A 15,064-nucleotide genomic window follows, 5' to 3' on the forward strand; every position below is an offset into this window, starting at 1 on the left:
GGGCACGTTGCAAAAACAGAGTTCAACTGAACATGCAGGACTCAGCGGGGAAAACGGCGAGTGGACTATTCCCTCCATGTCCTGGGGAAGGCGACAGCGGGTCTCACCTGAAGCATCACTGCACCTGCTGGAGAGGCCACGCCCAGGTGCTCCCTGTGCGCCCGCTGAGGAGCCCCATCATGGGGCTGGAGTCGGGAAACACTTCCTGGGGGAGTGGGGGGTGGGGGGCGCACCCCTGGTTTTGACTGAACCCCCAAGCCTGGGTCAGAATTCACATTGTGCTCTGATGCTTGCTAGGGATGACGTGGATCTACTGGGGTGCGGGAGGGTGGGAAGGAGAGCTCAGAGCTCGCTGGCTGGAGCCTGTGTTCTAGGAGGACACCTTCCCACCTCTCCAGGAGGCGAGGCTGGGTGCAAGTGAGCCTCCTCCAGGGCTGGGGTGGAAGGATGCACTGCTTCTGGAAGCCTGAGGAAGATCATCTGGCCAAGGTTGGCCCCTCCCGGGAACATCCACCAAACTCGTGTGGCACCAGGGATGGTGCTCAGGGTGGGTGGGGACCCGGGGGCCTGGAGGGGCAAGGGCTGTGGTGCAGAGATGAGACAGCCCCTGTACAAAGGGTTCGCTGAGTGCTCCCTGGCCTGTCACATGCCTGATACCTGCGATCGCCAGGAACAGGGAGCAGATCTGTGTCTTCACCCACAGAGAGAGCCCTGGGTCAGCATCACCCTCTCCCTTCACTCACTCGATTCTTTTCATTTCCCAGCAATTTAACTAAACGATCTTCCACCTTCCAATCTTGGCTCGATTTCCTCGGGGAAGCAGTAAAGGAATCAGGAGCCACTAAGGCTGGTCCAAAGCAGTTGTCTCCCTGAGGCTCCGGTCTGGAATTTCAGCACAGAGGGAGCCACACGGTGACCCAGACACCCCCACCCCCACCCCGTTACCCAGAGCGGGAAAGCGAGGCTCGGAGAGAGTTACCCTTGGGGCCATGAAAACGTCTTAGGGATGGAAGGTGGTAGGGGGAGCACGACTTGTGAATGTGATCACTCCCACTGAACTGTGTATTTCAAAGTACTTAGCATGGGAACTTATGTCTTATATGTTACCACCATAAAAACTTAAAAAGTAAAAGAGGGGGGGTGGAATTGGCATTGGCCTTCGGGGCTGAAGCTCTGGCTCCCGGCCCTGCCACCAATGCATGGTGTGACTTTGGCCGACACCTAACCTCTCTGTGCTTTGCATAGTTTAATCTGAAAATAGAGAAGGCTCTCCCAGCCTCGGGGGCTCCCTGGGTGGTAACTGCCCCTGGCAGTTCTGCCCTTCATGGGCAATAATCCTAAGATTGCTTAATAATTGACCCTAACTGGATGTTTGAGACATGTCAGGAAACTGACCCACATCATCTTATCCGAGCTCGGTAAGGAAGGTCCATGGGGATCTCCACTTGATCGATGGAGAAACAGAGCGCAGAGAGCAGATCCGACGTGCCCAGCTGGTGAGGCCGAGGCAGGACTCGAACCCGGGAGTCTGACCTCAGATGCAGCAGAGGTTCTGTCGCCCACGACATCCCCACCATTCTTCCTGGAGTGGCAGGTGGGCAGGCCGCAGAGTCACCTGGAGCAGGTGTCTCCTCCCGATGACTCGCCAGCAGGCTGTCACCTGCGAGGGACACCCCTCACTCCTCCCTCCGAGGTCACCGTCATGGCGGTATCTGGGCAGGCTGTGTGCACCCCAAGCACCTGTCACAGGCGGCCTGCCTGCAGTGCCCCCTGAACAGCTTTTCCCGGCCCATCACGAGCCCCCCAGGGGCAGGGCTGCTGTCAGGATGTCTCTCCGTCACCCCCAGCTCGGGGGCTGGTGACATCAGTGGAGAGAGAGGTGCAGGACTGGAGCTGCAGGGCTGAGAGTGGGGGGCAGCAGGCCCCGCTCCCGCAGACCTGGCCTGACCCAGCCTCCTCTGTCTACACAGACCTTTCTTCTCCCTTTTGTCTGCTTTGTGGTAGTTAATAGACCAAACCGTTACTGCCTTCCTAGCCTGCAGGAAGTGTGACAACTGTTATCTACCACAAACCACTGAAGCCTTAAATTGCGGCAGAAATGGTGACAGTGATAGATTAGAATTTTTTAAAATCAAACCCAAGCATGCCCCGTCTCGGCTAAGAGAAGGGCCGGATTGACTCAAAAATAATTTCCTTAGAAAATTGTGTGGTGCACGGTAAATTAAGCCCTCCTCAACACACTTTTCTTCTCCTGCAGCAACGTGTTAGTCTACTTAATTGGTTCCCAAAGACTTCCGGCTACAACTCAGAACAATTACCACTGGGAAGAGTGATGCAAACCTGGATTCCATCCAAGGGCAGGAGGGACAGCTCATTCCGGACTTTTAAAAGGAGTGGGGTGGGGCAGTGGATCTGGATCAAACAGTCTTTTTTCCTCCAGCTTGAAAGAAGGAACCAAAGAGCAAGGAGAAAACCATCAGTGACAACAGCTAATGAATTTTAAATACTTAGTACAAGAAAAATTAATTTGCTAGATTGGCCCTGTAAATACAGGTTATAAAATGAGTGGCTATCTCCTCAGAAAGGCAAGTTCAGAGCAATTCACACAAGCTCACGTCCAGGTCCCTGAGCAGGGTCCCCTGGGGCCGGGGCCTCCCTCCACCCCCTGGACCCCCGGCAGAGCACATCACAGACGTTCTCTCATTTGATCACCATAACACTGGGGGCCATTCCATAACCTCCCTGAACCTCGGTATCTCCACCTATACAATGGGTGAGAGAGGAAACCCATTCCTCAGTGGCGTCCTGGGGAAGCAACGAGTCGCAACACAAGGCCCTTGGCGTGAATGTCTGGAAAGCAGCAAGTGGTTACTACCTTGTGACAAATATGATTTAATCCTCTCCCTTGCACTATGGGAAGAAGGCACATAACTTGTCCCAATGACACAGCTGCCAAGAGGAGGGTCAGCCCCATTGTGTCCTGTGTGGGCTTCAGCTCCGTGTCCAAATGCTGGCCACCGTGCCCGTGCATTGGCAGCTGGCAGCTGGGGAGGGGCGTCCACACCACGGAGGGAGAGCCCCCCTAGAGGCAAGGATGGGATTAGGGCCTCGGGTAAGAGTGGAAGGGGCGCCAGGGAAGACTGTCAGGGGCCAGCGAGCAAGTGCTACCCTGGGCTCCTCCCCAGCTCCCACCCAGGCCCCCTTGGCTGGCTTCAGGCTGCCCTGGCTCTCCTGTTCGTCACACCTGCTCTCACCTTGGTGACATTCCTGGGCTTTAGCTCCAGGTACCAGACCTTGGCACCTCACCTCTAACCCTCCCCCCTCACTCCCACCATTGGACCTTGCCCACACACCCTGTCCCCACTTTGCCTTCCTGGTGTCAGGGTTGACAGCTAACAGGAGAGTCAGTGTGGGACAGGGAGTGCAAAAAACACCCGATGCCTTGGACAACTCACACCCCGATTCAAGTCCCAGATGCGTCACTTTCTAGCCTCAGGTGTCGCCCAAGGCAAGTTCCTGAAGAGCCTTGTTTTTCTCAGCCGTAAAAGGGAGAGAGGAGTTGGCAGAGAGCATGCTGGTTATGAGGGCAAGATCTGCAAACAGAAGGCTTGGGCTTGAATCCTGGCTCTGCCAATTCCTGTGTGACCATGAGCAAGTTACAAAACCTCTCTGTGCCTGCCATTCCCCACTGATAACACTGAAGATGGCACCTAACTCACCGGGCTGCTGTGAGAACAGACACACACCTGGCATAGTCTGAGCACCATGGAAGCATCAGCTGTTCAGTACTAAGACACAAGGTGGGTGTGATGATTAAACACAGTGTGTGATAAATATGTGAGGATTAAACACAATGATGCACATTCGAGCGCCTCCTATTGTATCTGGCCCACAGTGGGTCCTTAGTACTCAGGCGAGGTGGACAGGGACACCGCAGGTTCTCAGCATGAGCTTTAACCCTGCCTGGCACAGACATGCAAGGTGGGTCAGAAAATCTCCAAGAACAACTACTGAGGGGCAGGGGGGTTGAGGGAGAAGCAGGGGACTCAGGAGGAGCAGGGGCCCTGGGAAGGAGAGGAAAGGTCCATTTATAATCACTTGCCACCTGACACACTTGTCACTCCCTTAGAGTACCATCTGGCCCAGAAAAGCTTCTCCCTGAGCTCAGCGTCAGCTTCCCGGGGAAGAAATGCTGTGACCCACCCTCCGCGGCCCCTCCCCACCTGGGTAACACAGGGCCATTGTGAGCCAGGGACAGGGAGGGACAGTCGTTGCCTCCCATGCTGCCACCAACCCAGGGGCAGGGGACAGAAGGCCAAGGTCAGCTTCAGGGGGAGCCGGTCCTCTGTGAGCAGAACTCCCCAGGGACAGCCCTACGTGGCACTCAGCAGCTGGGAAAGAGCACTGTAGAGAGCACCGAGCAGCAACGTGCCTCCTTCTCCCTGCTGGGCAGCCAGGACAGCCTGGCCGCCCCAAGCCGTGCTCCTTGCTGGCCTGGTCTCCCAGCGGCTCTCCTGGCTCCCGCTGCAGCACAGATGGTGCTCACCTCTGGATCCTGGCTTCACTCCTAGGAGCTGCTGGTTTTGGGCACGTTTCTCAACCTCGCTGGCGTGTTTGCATCTGTTAAATGTGGGTAAAGGAGGACCACCTCGGGCCTGAGGTGGGCGGACTTGACCTGACACAGGTAACATGCTGGGCCCCAGGACCGGTCCAGCTCCGCTCTTGGCCTTCATGACTTGCATGTTATTCCAGGCTCAGCGCCTCGCTGCCCCTTCTCTGCCGGCCCCAGGGCTTGGCCGAGGCCCTCTCTCCGGGGGTCCGCCGTGGCTCTGCAGGGGTGCGACTGCCTGGTCCCTCCTCCCGCCCTGAGGCCCAGGACCACATGTCACTGATCAGTCATGTTCCCAGTCCCCAGCTCGGTGTCTGGCCCACTAGTGGGCAGCGCTTCATGCCTGCTGGGCCCCAGGCAGGCCTAGGAGAGGAGGAAAGAGGGTGACAGGGAGCTGCAGGGCTAGAAAACAACTGGGACACAGCTGAATCCTGACTCTGCCCACAGGCGAGCACCCCTCTTTGAGCTGCCCTTGGCCACTGCCCCAGGGACTCCCCTAGGAAGCCCCTGTGAATAAGAGGAAGAAAAATAGTGTTTATTGTGTTCCTACTATGTGCAAGGCAGCATGCTGGGTGTTTTGACATATGCTGTCACCAGCTGGGCAGAAGGGGTGAAATATTCCCCGTTTTATGGATGACGAGGCCATTAGAAAGGGTAAGCAATGGCTCAGCATCGTGTGGCTGCTGCAGCAGAATCAGGAACCCCACGGAAGCCCGCCCAGTCTCCCAGGCACAAAGCCCTGATGGCCTGAAGTTTCATGACTTGTAGGGCCACCTCCAGGTGTCCCTCTCCTGTCCCCTCACGTCTTCACTCTTCAGGAAGAGGCAGTGGGCACACAGCATCTACTCTGAACACCAGGCCCCTGTGGTTCAATCCTCCACGCAGAGGATATTATAGAGAAAGAAGATGGCTGGATGATTTCAGGGACACTGATGATGCCAAGAAGTGGCACATGTTGACTTGCATGTCAAATAACCGCATCTGGTTTTCCAGGCCTTCACCTGAAGCTACCCAGGCCAGGGCCTGTGCAAACCGTTGTGGGGCTTCTCTGCACTGGGTGGGCCAAGGCCCTATGCCACAGAGCCTGGGGGAGCAGGCCCCTCCCTCAACCTCACCCAGAGCCCTTGGCACACCCAGGGATCTTTTCCTGTCATGCGTTCAGATCCTGCCTCTCCCCCACGCTGTGACCTCCTGGAGGGTGGGGTTTGAGGGCTATTCATGTGTGTTCCTTGCAGGTTTGAAACTGTTATGTACCCCAGAAAGGCTATGTTCCTTCATGGAGGCTCGTAGGAGCAGACTTATTATGGGTGCGATCTTTTGATTGGATTATCCCGTTCTTCTAGGATCTGGTTTCTGGCTGCTCTCCCTGCCCTTCCCCTGAGATGCCAGCTGGCCAGCCCTGTGCTCCGGCTCATGTCTCCAGGGTGTGCTCCCCTGTTCTTCTTTCTTGCAAGCACCTTCCTTCTCCCTCCCGCCCCAACCCTGCAGGTGCAAATCCTACCTGGTTTTCCAGGCCCAGACCACATGCCACCAGCCTGTGAAGTTTCCCTAGCTCCTCCCAAAGGGAATGTGCCCTTCCTTCCCCTGAGAGCCAGAAGCAGTTCCTCCATTCCTTGCTTAGGGCAAGAAGCCACTTTCCTCCTTGAATTAGGGTAGCAGCTTTTATGCTTCCCCAACAGGGATGGGAGTGAGAGGGCTGGTGCTGTGGGGGACCACGGGCACAGGCTGGGATTCCACCCTGTTCAACCAGAACGGCCACGCCTCAGCTGTCTGCACATATACATGCTTACGTAGCGCCACACGACTTGAAGGCTCTCAGAGGAAACAGATCCCAAACCCTGGTGAGGTGCAAAGGCGGGGGACGCTATTAGCCCCCAAGTGCTGGGCAGGGGGCAGCAGGCCCTGCCTCTCCACCTCCCATGGTGCTGTGCACCAGGAGGGGCTCAATTAATGGCCAGAATCTGAAAGGAGCACCCAGGCTGGAAACTGCAGTCCACCAGTACCCCGGCACGAAGGCGTCCGAGCGTCGGTTTATTATTCCTCTCAGATAACACGGGAAAAGAGGGGGTGCTGCTGTTTCTCTGCTGTAGTGAATCGTGCCACTGGCGCCAAGAAACAGAAGGTAACATCATTAACATCAAAGAGCAGGCCCCAGAGGAAACCTCAATGTTTAGAGGGGACAGGAGCATCTCCATCTGCATTGGATGGGCCTGGGTCTCGGAGGGGGCTGCTGCCTGGGGCCCTGATCCAACACCTCCGTCCAGGAAGGGGAAACGAAACCACCTGCCCTACCGGAGGAGCAGACGCACTCAGGACAACGCTTTTATTCCCAGCCACCTTCCTGCCTCAGCGCAGGAGGGGAACAGTGAGAAGTGCATTTTTTTTTTTTTTTTTAAGCAAAAGAATTCCAAGGTAATAAGCTGAGCCCCCACCAGTGCGGGGAGTCACAGGTCCTCGAATCCTGTTGACTTCGCTTGATAACAAGTGCCCTGGCTGCTTGAGGGCAGGGACTCTGTAGATGAAGCCCAGACGGTACCCCCTTCCCCCTAAGGTCACTTTCTAAGTGAGGCTGCCCCATTTCCTCCAGGCTGCACAGGAGCCACAGGACCCAGGAGGAGAACTGTGCACCTAGATGGGGGTTGAGGAGTCCGGGAGGTGATTCGGGGAAGACGTGAGGGGGGCTGGGTGTCTCTGAATCTTGCAGCGAAGGGGCAATGAGGTATGGGGGGTGTGCAGGGGAGGTGATGCAAAAGCCTTTCAGGAAGCAGATGATATAGGGCAAAGGTGTGTGTGCGTGTGAGTGTGTGTGCCAGGGAAGGGAATGAGAGTCGAGCCACGGGTCCTGGACTGCCAGTGACAAGGACAGGGAGGGTACCGTCTGGGCCGCTGGGCGGGGTGGGATGGCAGGGGGCCTCCCTGCGGTGGGGGTAGACGCCCGTGTCCTCTAGAGCTCCTGCACAGGCTGCTGCTCCCCAGCCTGCGGCCCCATGGGCTGCACGGCCTCCTGCACGTAGACGATGAACTCCGAGGCCTCCCCGCCCTGCGTGTAGACCGTCACTGTCTCGATGCCCTCCACGTCGTCGGAGGACACCACCAAGTGGTGCTGCTCAGCCAGCTCCACAGAGGCCTGCTGCAGCGTCTCCTGGATCATGACTGTGTGGTTGGAGCTGGGCTCCTCGTCTGTTACCTGGGGGAGGACGAGAGAAAGGTCACACAGGCCTGATCCCAGGTCTGTCAGCAGGAATAGAATTACAGTGTGCGCTCACGGAGCAGGCATGGGTTCCGGGGGCTTGTCCACGTGGCAGACCATCCTCGCAGCACCGCTCTCTACTTACTCTCACCCCCACTTGACACACAAGGAGAGTGACGCTCAAGGACACTGAGCAACATGGTCAGGGTCTCCAGCTGCAGCAAAGGGCGGAACTAAAGTCCAAACCCAAAGCCCCAGCTCTTTCCTTGAAGCCCTGCTGCCACCCAGGGCTTCCAGGAGGCATGGGGGGTGCCTAAGGCATGAGGGTGGGAAGGGGGGACGGCTTACTCCACACACTTGGAGGGCTGGAGTCCATGGTCCCAGCAGATCAATGTCCTGCCAGGGAGGACAGGCCCTGGCAAGACTGTACTCAGTGCCATCCGTCAACACTGACACCCTGCACTGCGGGGACGAGGCAGATGGTGCAAACCGCCACCGGGCTGGGCAGGCTCATCGGCAGGAGCACCTGTCAGCAGTGGGGCCTTGACTGCCATGCCCAAGGCAGATGCCAGGCACGGCCAGATTCCACGCCTGCTGAACCCCATGGCCCTGGGCTCTGGGCTGTTACACAGAACCACCGTCTTTGATCTTGAGAAGAAAAATCACTGAACTTCAAGAACACAGGGAAGATTTAGGAAGAGTTGACACTGAGGGCCATCACAATGACTGGAGGGTTAGAAAACAAACCCAGAAGGCAGGCAGGCCCAGGGACTGTTTTGTGGGAGAACGGGAATCCTCAGGATGAAGGGATGTCAGAGGGACCCTTCTGTTTCCAAGCTGGTTCCCAGGAGCAAGTGGAAGGAGCATCACGGGCCCAGCCCTACCCAGGGCTCGAGTATCAGCACCACTCCCTGTGGGGGGCCTGGGAGAGGGGCTTTCCCCTCCAACCTCGGTGTTGTCATCTGCACGAGGGAATTAAAACCCCTACTTGGAAGCACCGCTGGAGAGGTACACGAGATTCTGTAGGCAGGGCGGGTGCGCTACAGCACGCGGCCCTTTTGATGCCTTCGCTCGTTCATCCGACGCTCTCTTGAACACCTACTGCCCGAGGGGCACTGTGCTGCCAGCTGTTCACTCAGTCACTCAGCAAACCCTTCATCGCCTGACCCAGTGCCCCAGGAGGGCTGACTGCGCTGGTCTTGTCACTGCCATTTCCTCAGAGCTGCGCGCGGTGCCTGGCACACAGCAAGCGTTCAAGATTCGCCCACTGATGGCCCACCCGGCTGCCGGTCACTGTGGCGGGCCCTGAGCTAACACACGGTGGATGCCGCGGTCCCCGAAGGAGCTCCAGCCCAGTGGGGCAGTCATGCGGCAGATGGAGACGGCACCACATGTGTCAGGGCTCGACAGAGGGGGGCACATGCAGGGCCGCGGGAGGGGACGGGGAGTTAGGGCTTAGTGAGTGCAGAGCTGCCGTCTGGGGTGATGAACGGTGGTGTTCGTAGCACAACACTGTGAATGTAATTCATCCTCCTGAATTATACACTTAAAAATGGTTAAAACGGCAAATGTTATGTTACAAAGAAAAAAAGAGAAAACAGAAGGTGTGTGAGGAGGAACCATGGGGCCCTGGGGACCAGACCCCTGCCTGCCCCCCGAACACCCCACACTCTCTCTGGGAACAGCCCACCCGCCTTGGAAGTGTCTCCAGCCCGAGGAGCAGAAAGGGCCCGGGCAACAGCGGGGTCACGTTTAATTCAGAGAGAAAACAGAGAAGGCTCCTCCTGCAGGGGATTCGGAGGAACTTTATAAACTTGGGCTGGCAGAATCCACCATTCCAAGAGGAGACTCTTCACACATTTAGCCTGATTTCTTTTTCTAGAGTGAACCGAGACCTTTTTTCTTCTTTTACTGTTTGTTTCAATTTCATTTAACTAGGAAAATGTGAACCAGGACTTCAGAAGTAAATACCGATTTATTTCACTTTGGAAGAGCATGCCTGACGGAAGCTTGCACAGGGGGAGGCAATAAACAAGAAATGCTTTTCTCCTCTTCTCTGTCAGGAAACTCTACACAAAGGAAAAGGTGAGCGATGGGAGGTGACTTCTGCCAAGGTCCTGCGGACTTCACAGTGCAAACCGGCCTACTGCCCTCCAGGTAAACCGGCAGTGTGGTAAGCGTGGTCAGATCAACGGACACGTTGGCTTTAAGACACTCGGTTATTTGGACATAGTGATTTTCATCAAGGCCTAAGATGAGGAGACAGACACTGACAGAAATTTCCCACTGGCTAAGTTGCTTCCCTTTAAATAATGAACACAGTGATGCCCGGGTACGGACAAGGGCTGCACTCGGTGGCAAGGACAAAAGACCCCTGCCTGGCCCAGGCCTCTGACCTCCCGTTCCTGATAGCAGTGCTGACCCAGCGGAGCTCTCCAGGCTGGCCCCAGGAGACAGCAGAGTCCCCAGCAGGCCTGAGAGCTGCCATAGTCCATAGACACAGGGAAGTAGACAAGGTGAAGATCAAGGAGAGGCCAAAGAGCTTCAAACAGAGGTCAGCTGAGGAGCAGGATAATGCCTAGCTCAGTCGCGTCAGGGCCCAGGGATGCTTCGTGGACGGCGGTGTTCCCTGCACATGGACCCTAGTGGGAAAGGCACTGCAGGCAGGGAGACAATAGCGAGCAAAGAGTGGCAGCACCCAGAGAGCCCTGCCAAGGCTACTGGCACCGCCCATTCGCCAAACCCACTGGGTTCCAGAACATTCTGTGCCATCCAGACTGCTGACCCTGAGCTCAACTTTACTCCCTGAGACACCCTCTGCTCTGACTTCCACAACACTCTTGAGCCCTATTCTAAGCCCGTTCCCAGATTCCAGAGTCCTCTGCTGCTTTGTCTTCTGCTCACCCACAAACCCTGAAGATTCCTGGTCTCCACCCTTGACTCCTCCTCTGGCCCCTCATCTCCATCAGAGCGTCTGCTCCCGGCTAAGCCAGTGGCTCCAGATCCCGCTCCTGAGCCCCAGACCCACACGTCCGCAGGCCCAGACACCACTGCCTGGAGGAGGTTCTTGGTGGTGTGTGTGAATTGGACAATGAGCAGGACTGTGCAAAAGTCACAGGGCAGGGGTGAGAGGGGAAAGATGAGGCCCCACATGAAGTCTGCAGTCAGATCTCGAAGAGCTTGGTCTCCAGCCAGGAGTCTGAGACTGTATTTTACCGACAAAGGAAGATGCTGAAGGTTTACAAAAAAGGGCCTGCACCATTCAATCTGTGGCACTTCATGAATCAAAACTTACCTAAAATGAGAAGACTTACTGAGCATTACACTTCACATATTATCCCTCTAAGTATTTAGGTTTATTTGCCCATACTACCTTTTCTAAATATTAAGCCAATTTAAAGACAACCCTTTTCTCCATTTGTTTTGTTTTTTCCAATTCTCAGCTCCAAGGTTTTGTTCAAGAGAGCCACCATTAAATTTATCCACTGCTAATAACTGGAAACCCAATAATATTCCCAAATACCGTCCCTTAGGTTTAATTCACCAGAAAGAGTGGTGGAGCCAGGGTTTGTGCGTTCCACAGGCCCCTCCAGAGAGCATCCTCCTTCGTCCGCACGGGGTGGCGGGGAGGGCCTGCTGCTGCTCTGCCCCTCCTCCTGGGTGTCGAAGCTGCACCTAAGGGCAGCCCAGGCTTCCTGAGGCCCGTGTGCTGGCTGCCGCCAGGGACTCTGCCAGCCCCAACAGCGCCCATTTACGTGAAGCTCGTGTGTGAGCTTTGTAAGGTTCTCTGCAGGGAGTGAGGCACGCCTTCACGCACTCCAAGTATTACAGGACTCACAGTCCGTTCATTTTTATGCAGTGTCAGTAAATCATGCTCTTCCCTGTCCCCATGGAACCCGATGTCCACTCAGCTCTTTGCGGTGAGTGACATTCTCCCACACCACATTCCAATCATGAACAAATGGGGACACTGAGTCTCCGAGTGGCCAGTGACTTGTCTAAGGTCAAACAGCTGGAAAGTGGCAAAATCAGGACGTTGGTCTGGGTGAGACCAAGTCCAGAGACCTTCCACAGCTGCCTACCGAGTCAAAGTGACTAAAGGTATTACGTGTCACAGATCAATGGGATGAAATTATCACTTTTACCCATCCCCATCCATTTATGGCTGGCGGTATAACTCTCAACCATCTCTTTGTTCAAAATGATCACACTCTAGTAGCTTGATCTATTAGCACAGGCTTAAAATTGTTCTCTGCGGTAGAAATAATACGGCTTTCACAATGTTATTATCCCTGAGATGGCCACTCCATTTCCCCAAATGCTGTGTGTAACACATCTCTCAGCTAAATTATTAGCAGCAGAGAGCGCCTAATAGAAAACCTTAACCCAGGGGACTGCACGAATTACTCACTCAATCACACGCCGCGCTCTGCAGCTACGTCGGCCTCGAGTGTGCCTCCAGAACCTCGAGTGACCACCGTCGGAACCCAGGCTTCTGCTGGGCTGTATCTGTGCTGATGAACGGCTTCCCGTCGAGATATTGTCCCTTGTTCAGCTTCCACCCCTGTGGTCCACGCATTCGGCAAACGCTGATGCAGACTTTGCCACGTGCCAGGCAGCCAGCCAGCTCGCACTAACAGCCTCGCTCATCCCGCTTTCCCTATTCCACACCCTGTCCTGCCCTCTCCTGTTCCCCAGCCCCTTCCCTGCTCCCTTTGTAAAGCCACTGCTAGCAGGTTAAGCTTCCTCCTTCCCAGCATCCAAGAACATTCTGGAAGTCCCTTGGCCCAGGAAGCTGCCCTTAAGGAAGAGTAGTGGCTACATGTGCTCCCACGCACGGGGCTCGTCCCATCTTCCTGCACAGGCCTCCCGTCCACCCAGCAGCTCCTGAGGGCAGCACAGCCCGGGCTCCTCCATCCCCAAATCACTCTCGGCAGCATCACAGGAAATGCTGGTGATGCTCAAAGACTCTCCAAGGGGAGAACCTCGATGCAACCTTTTCACAAAATGATAAAGAGAACAATCTGGGCAGATCTGGCCGCTGCCTGCCCTGGTGTCAAACTCTCTGTCAAGCAGCCGACACGGATGACGCAAAGGAGGGAAGACAGCATGTTGTCCATGGCGGAGGCTACTTTTGGCTGGAACCACAGGCCAAGTATTCTGATTTTTGGTCAAGAAAACTCTCCCCCTGGTGCTGGCGGACTTTCCCCTCAAGCCACAGAGTGGTTTGGTTCCTGAAAGAACAAGGACTGCCAGGAGGCCTGGAGGGGTGCCTGCCTGTGGGAAACATGAAAACACTTTCCCTTGGGTTTCCTGAATAATGACAAAAAGCAGCAAACAATCCACAGCAGTAGTAATAATAATTAATGAGTGCTGGCCGTGTGTCGGATACTGTGTGTTAGTTAAATTATTTCATCTTCGCCGTACCCTAAGAGGCATCATTTCCTGAGTTTTCGGAGGAGCAGGCTCAGGGCAAGGTGAGGGGCCATCCTGGGGGGCTGTGCACCTGCCCTGGCCCCCTGCGGCTGCCTGCCCTGCTGAGGCCCATCCCTCTCACCTTTCCGGGCACAGGACTCAGCCAACAGGAGGCTGCAGGGCCAGGGGGCCTCGCCCCCCTCCTGACTTCACGAGCCTGCAGCACTGGAGCCCCTTATTCTCCTTCCTGTGTCATCAAAACGTACTGGTGGACTTGTCAAAGGGCCCCTGTGCTCAGATGCTCACCAAAGGGCCCGAGGGGGGCAGAGATGGCACTGCCTCCACAAGCACAGCCGGCGACAGGCAGCCCCACTGGCTGGGACATGTGGTGGAAGGGGCTGTTCTGCCAAACAGCAAGGCCACTGGGCAAAGGGGCTGCCCCACAACACCCCCAGCCTCCCTCCCACTCACCCTCCGTGCCATAAACAGCATCAACCATCACCCCTCCCGGGACATCAAAACAGCCTGAGACACATTCAAGGACCCTGTACTACGACAAACAGACTAACGAAGGGACTAAAGAACTGCACCTCACAGCTGAACCCCCCGGAAGCAGCAAGGAGGCCAAGGGACAGGCTCTTACAGGCTGGGCGTTTCAAATCACAACTTTTAAGACTGATGGGGGAGCACAGTAACACACATTAGCATCGCACCTTTCACCCTGAGCTTTCAAAACACGGTGCCAATAACTTGCCGGTGCCCGGCTTTGTGCTGGAGGACTCGGTCCCCAGAAGAGGCCGCGCTCCCCAAGAGCTCAATTCCCCAGACACACGTCCCGGCCCCGATGGGGCATCGGGATGTCCACACACCTTCGGGCTAAGTCCATGGGAACACAGCATTAGAACCTGGCTTTCAGCACATAAATAAGAGATGAAGAAAGAGAAAACCTCTGCACCCTCTTTTCCTAAAAGGAAAAATACCCGATGACGCTTCCCAGGATGGCATCGCTCGGATACTGCTCGGGCATAAGCCTCTGAAATGAAAACCGCCGCCACAGCGCCTGTACTCAGAAGCTGCCCGTCTCCTCCACCTGCCCCCACACCTGTCACCCTCGGCAGGCGCTGGAGGACGGTGATCGCCTTCCCCTTCGGGGGACTCGAGTCCGCCACGTCTCTTTAGGACACGGACAATCCTTTATGTCGGGGGGTGGGGTGGGGTGCCACCAGGACCACGGCCACCATTCTCGCAGCCATGTGGCCGCCACCTCTTGGAGATCCTTCCACTCCAGGCACCTTCACATTTCCAATCCATTTCTAAATAAGCTGAACTGGGCGTCTAGTTAAATTGTGTCTTGGGCCTGGTCCTTTGTCAGCTGTCATTCATGGCCTTGAAAGGGAAGGCAGCTGGGGCTGCAGCCCAGGGAAGGACCCGGAAGCCACTGTTTATTCTCCTGTCGATGGCACTCTACTGTCCACAGGATCAGTTCTCAGCCCCTACTGGGCAGCTGCTCTGACCCAGCCCTCAGTGGTTTGGGGGAAGAAGCCAGGATTCAGAATGCCACCAGGTCACAGCCATTCTCAAGATCAACAACACCCAAAATGCGACCCGCTCCCAAGACGTGCAGACCTGAGGCCAGGCACAGCAGATGCCGGAAACCTAGGACCAGAGCCAAACTCTCAGGCGGAGCTGGGCCAGATGCCTGCAGTGTGTGTATGTGCATCTGTAGATGTGTGCGTAAGTGTGCGAGTGAGGACCTGTGTGTGTATAGGCATGTATTTGTGTGTAAATGTCTGCATATGTGTGTACGCATTCATGTGTGTAATGTGCAGGCACTGGGCAGGGCTGTGTGT

The 15,064-nt window shown here is 55.9% G+C and overlaps 1 protein-coding gene across 1 annotated transcript in view; it reads right to left on the bottom strand.

Annotated features, from left to right (window-relative positions):
• Nucleotides 1-6,986: 6,986 nt before the first annotated feature.
• Nucleotides 6,987-15,064, bottom strand: part of ZFAT (zinc finger and AT-hook domain containing) — a 422,711-nt gene continuing 414,633 nt past the window's right edge. The window contains 1 exon segment of the mRNA XM_037803015.1: nucleotides 6,987-7,796. Coding sequence (XP_037658943.1) covers nucleotides 7,554-7,796 — 243 coding nt within the window. The 3' untranslated portion in view covers nucleotides 6,987-7,553.

Source organism: Choloepus didactylus, chromosome 14 (assembly GCF_015220235.1).
Source record: "Choloepus didactylus isolate mChoDid1 chromosome 14, mChoDid1.pri, whole genome shotgun sequence".
NCBI lineage: Eukaryota > Metazoa > Chordata > Mammalia > Pilosa > Megalonychidae > Choloepus > Choloepus didactylus.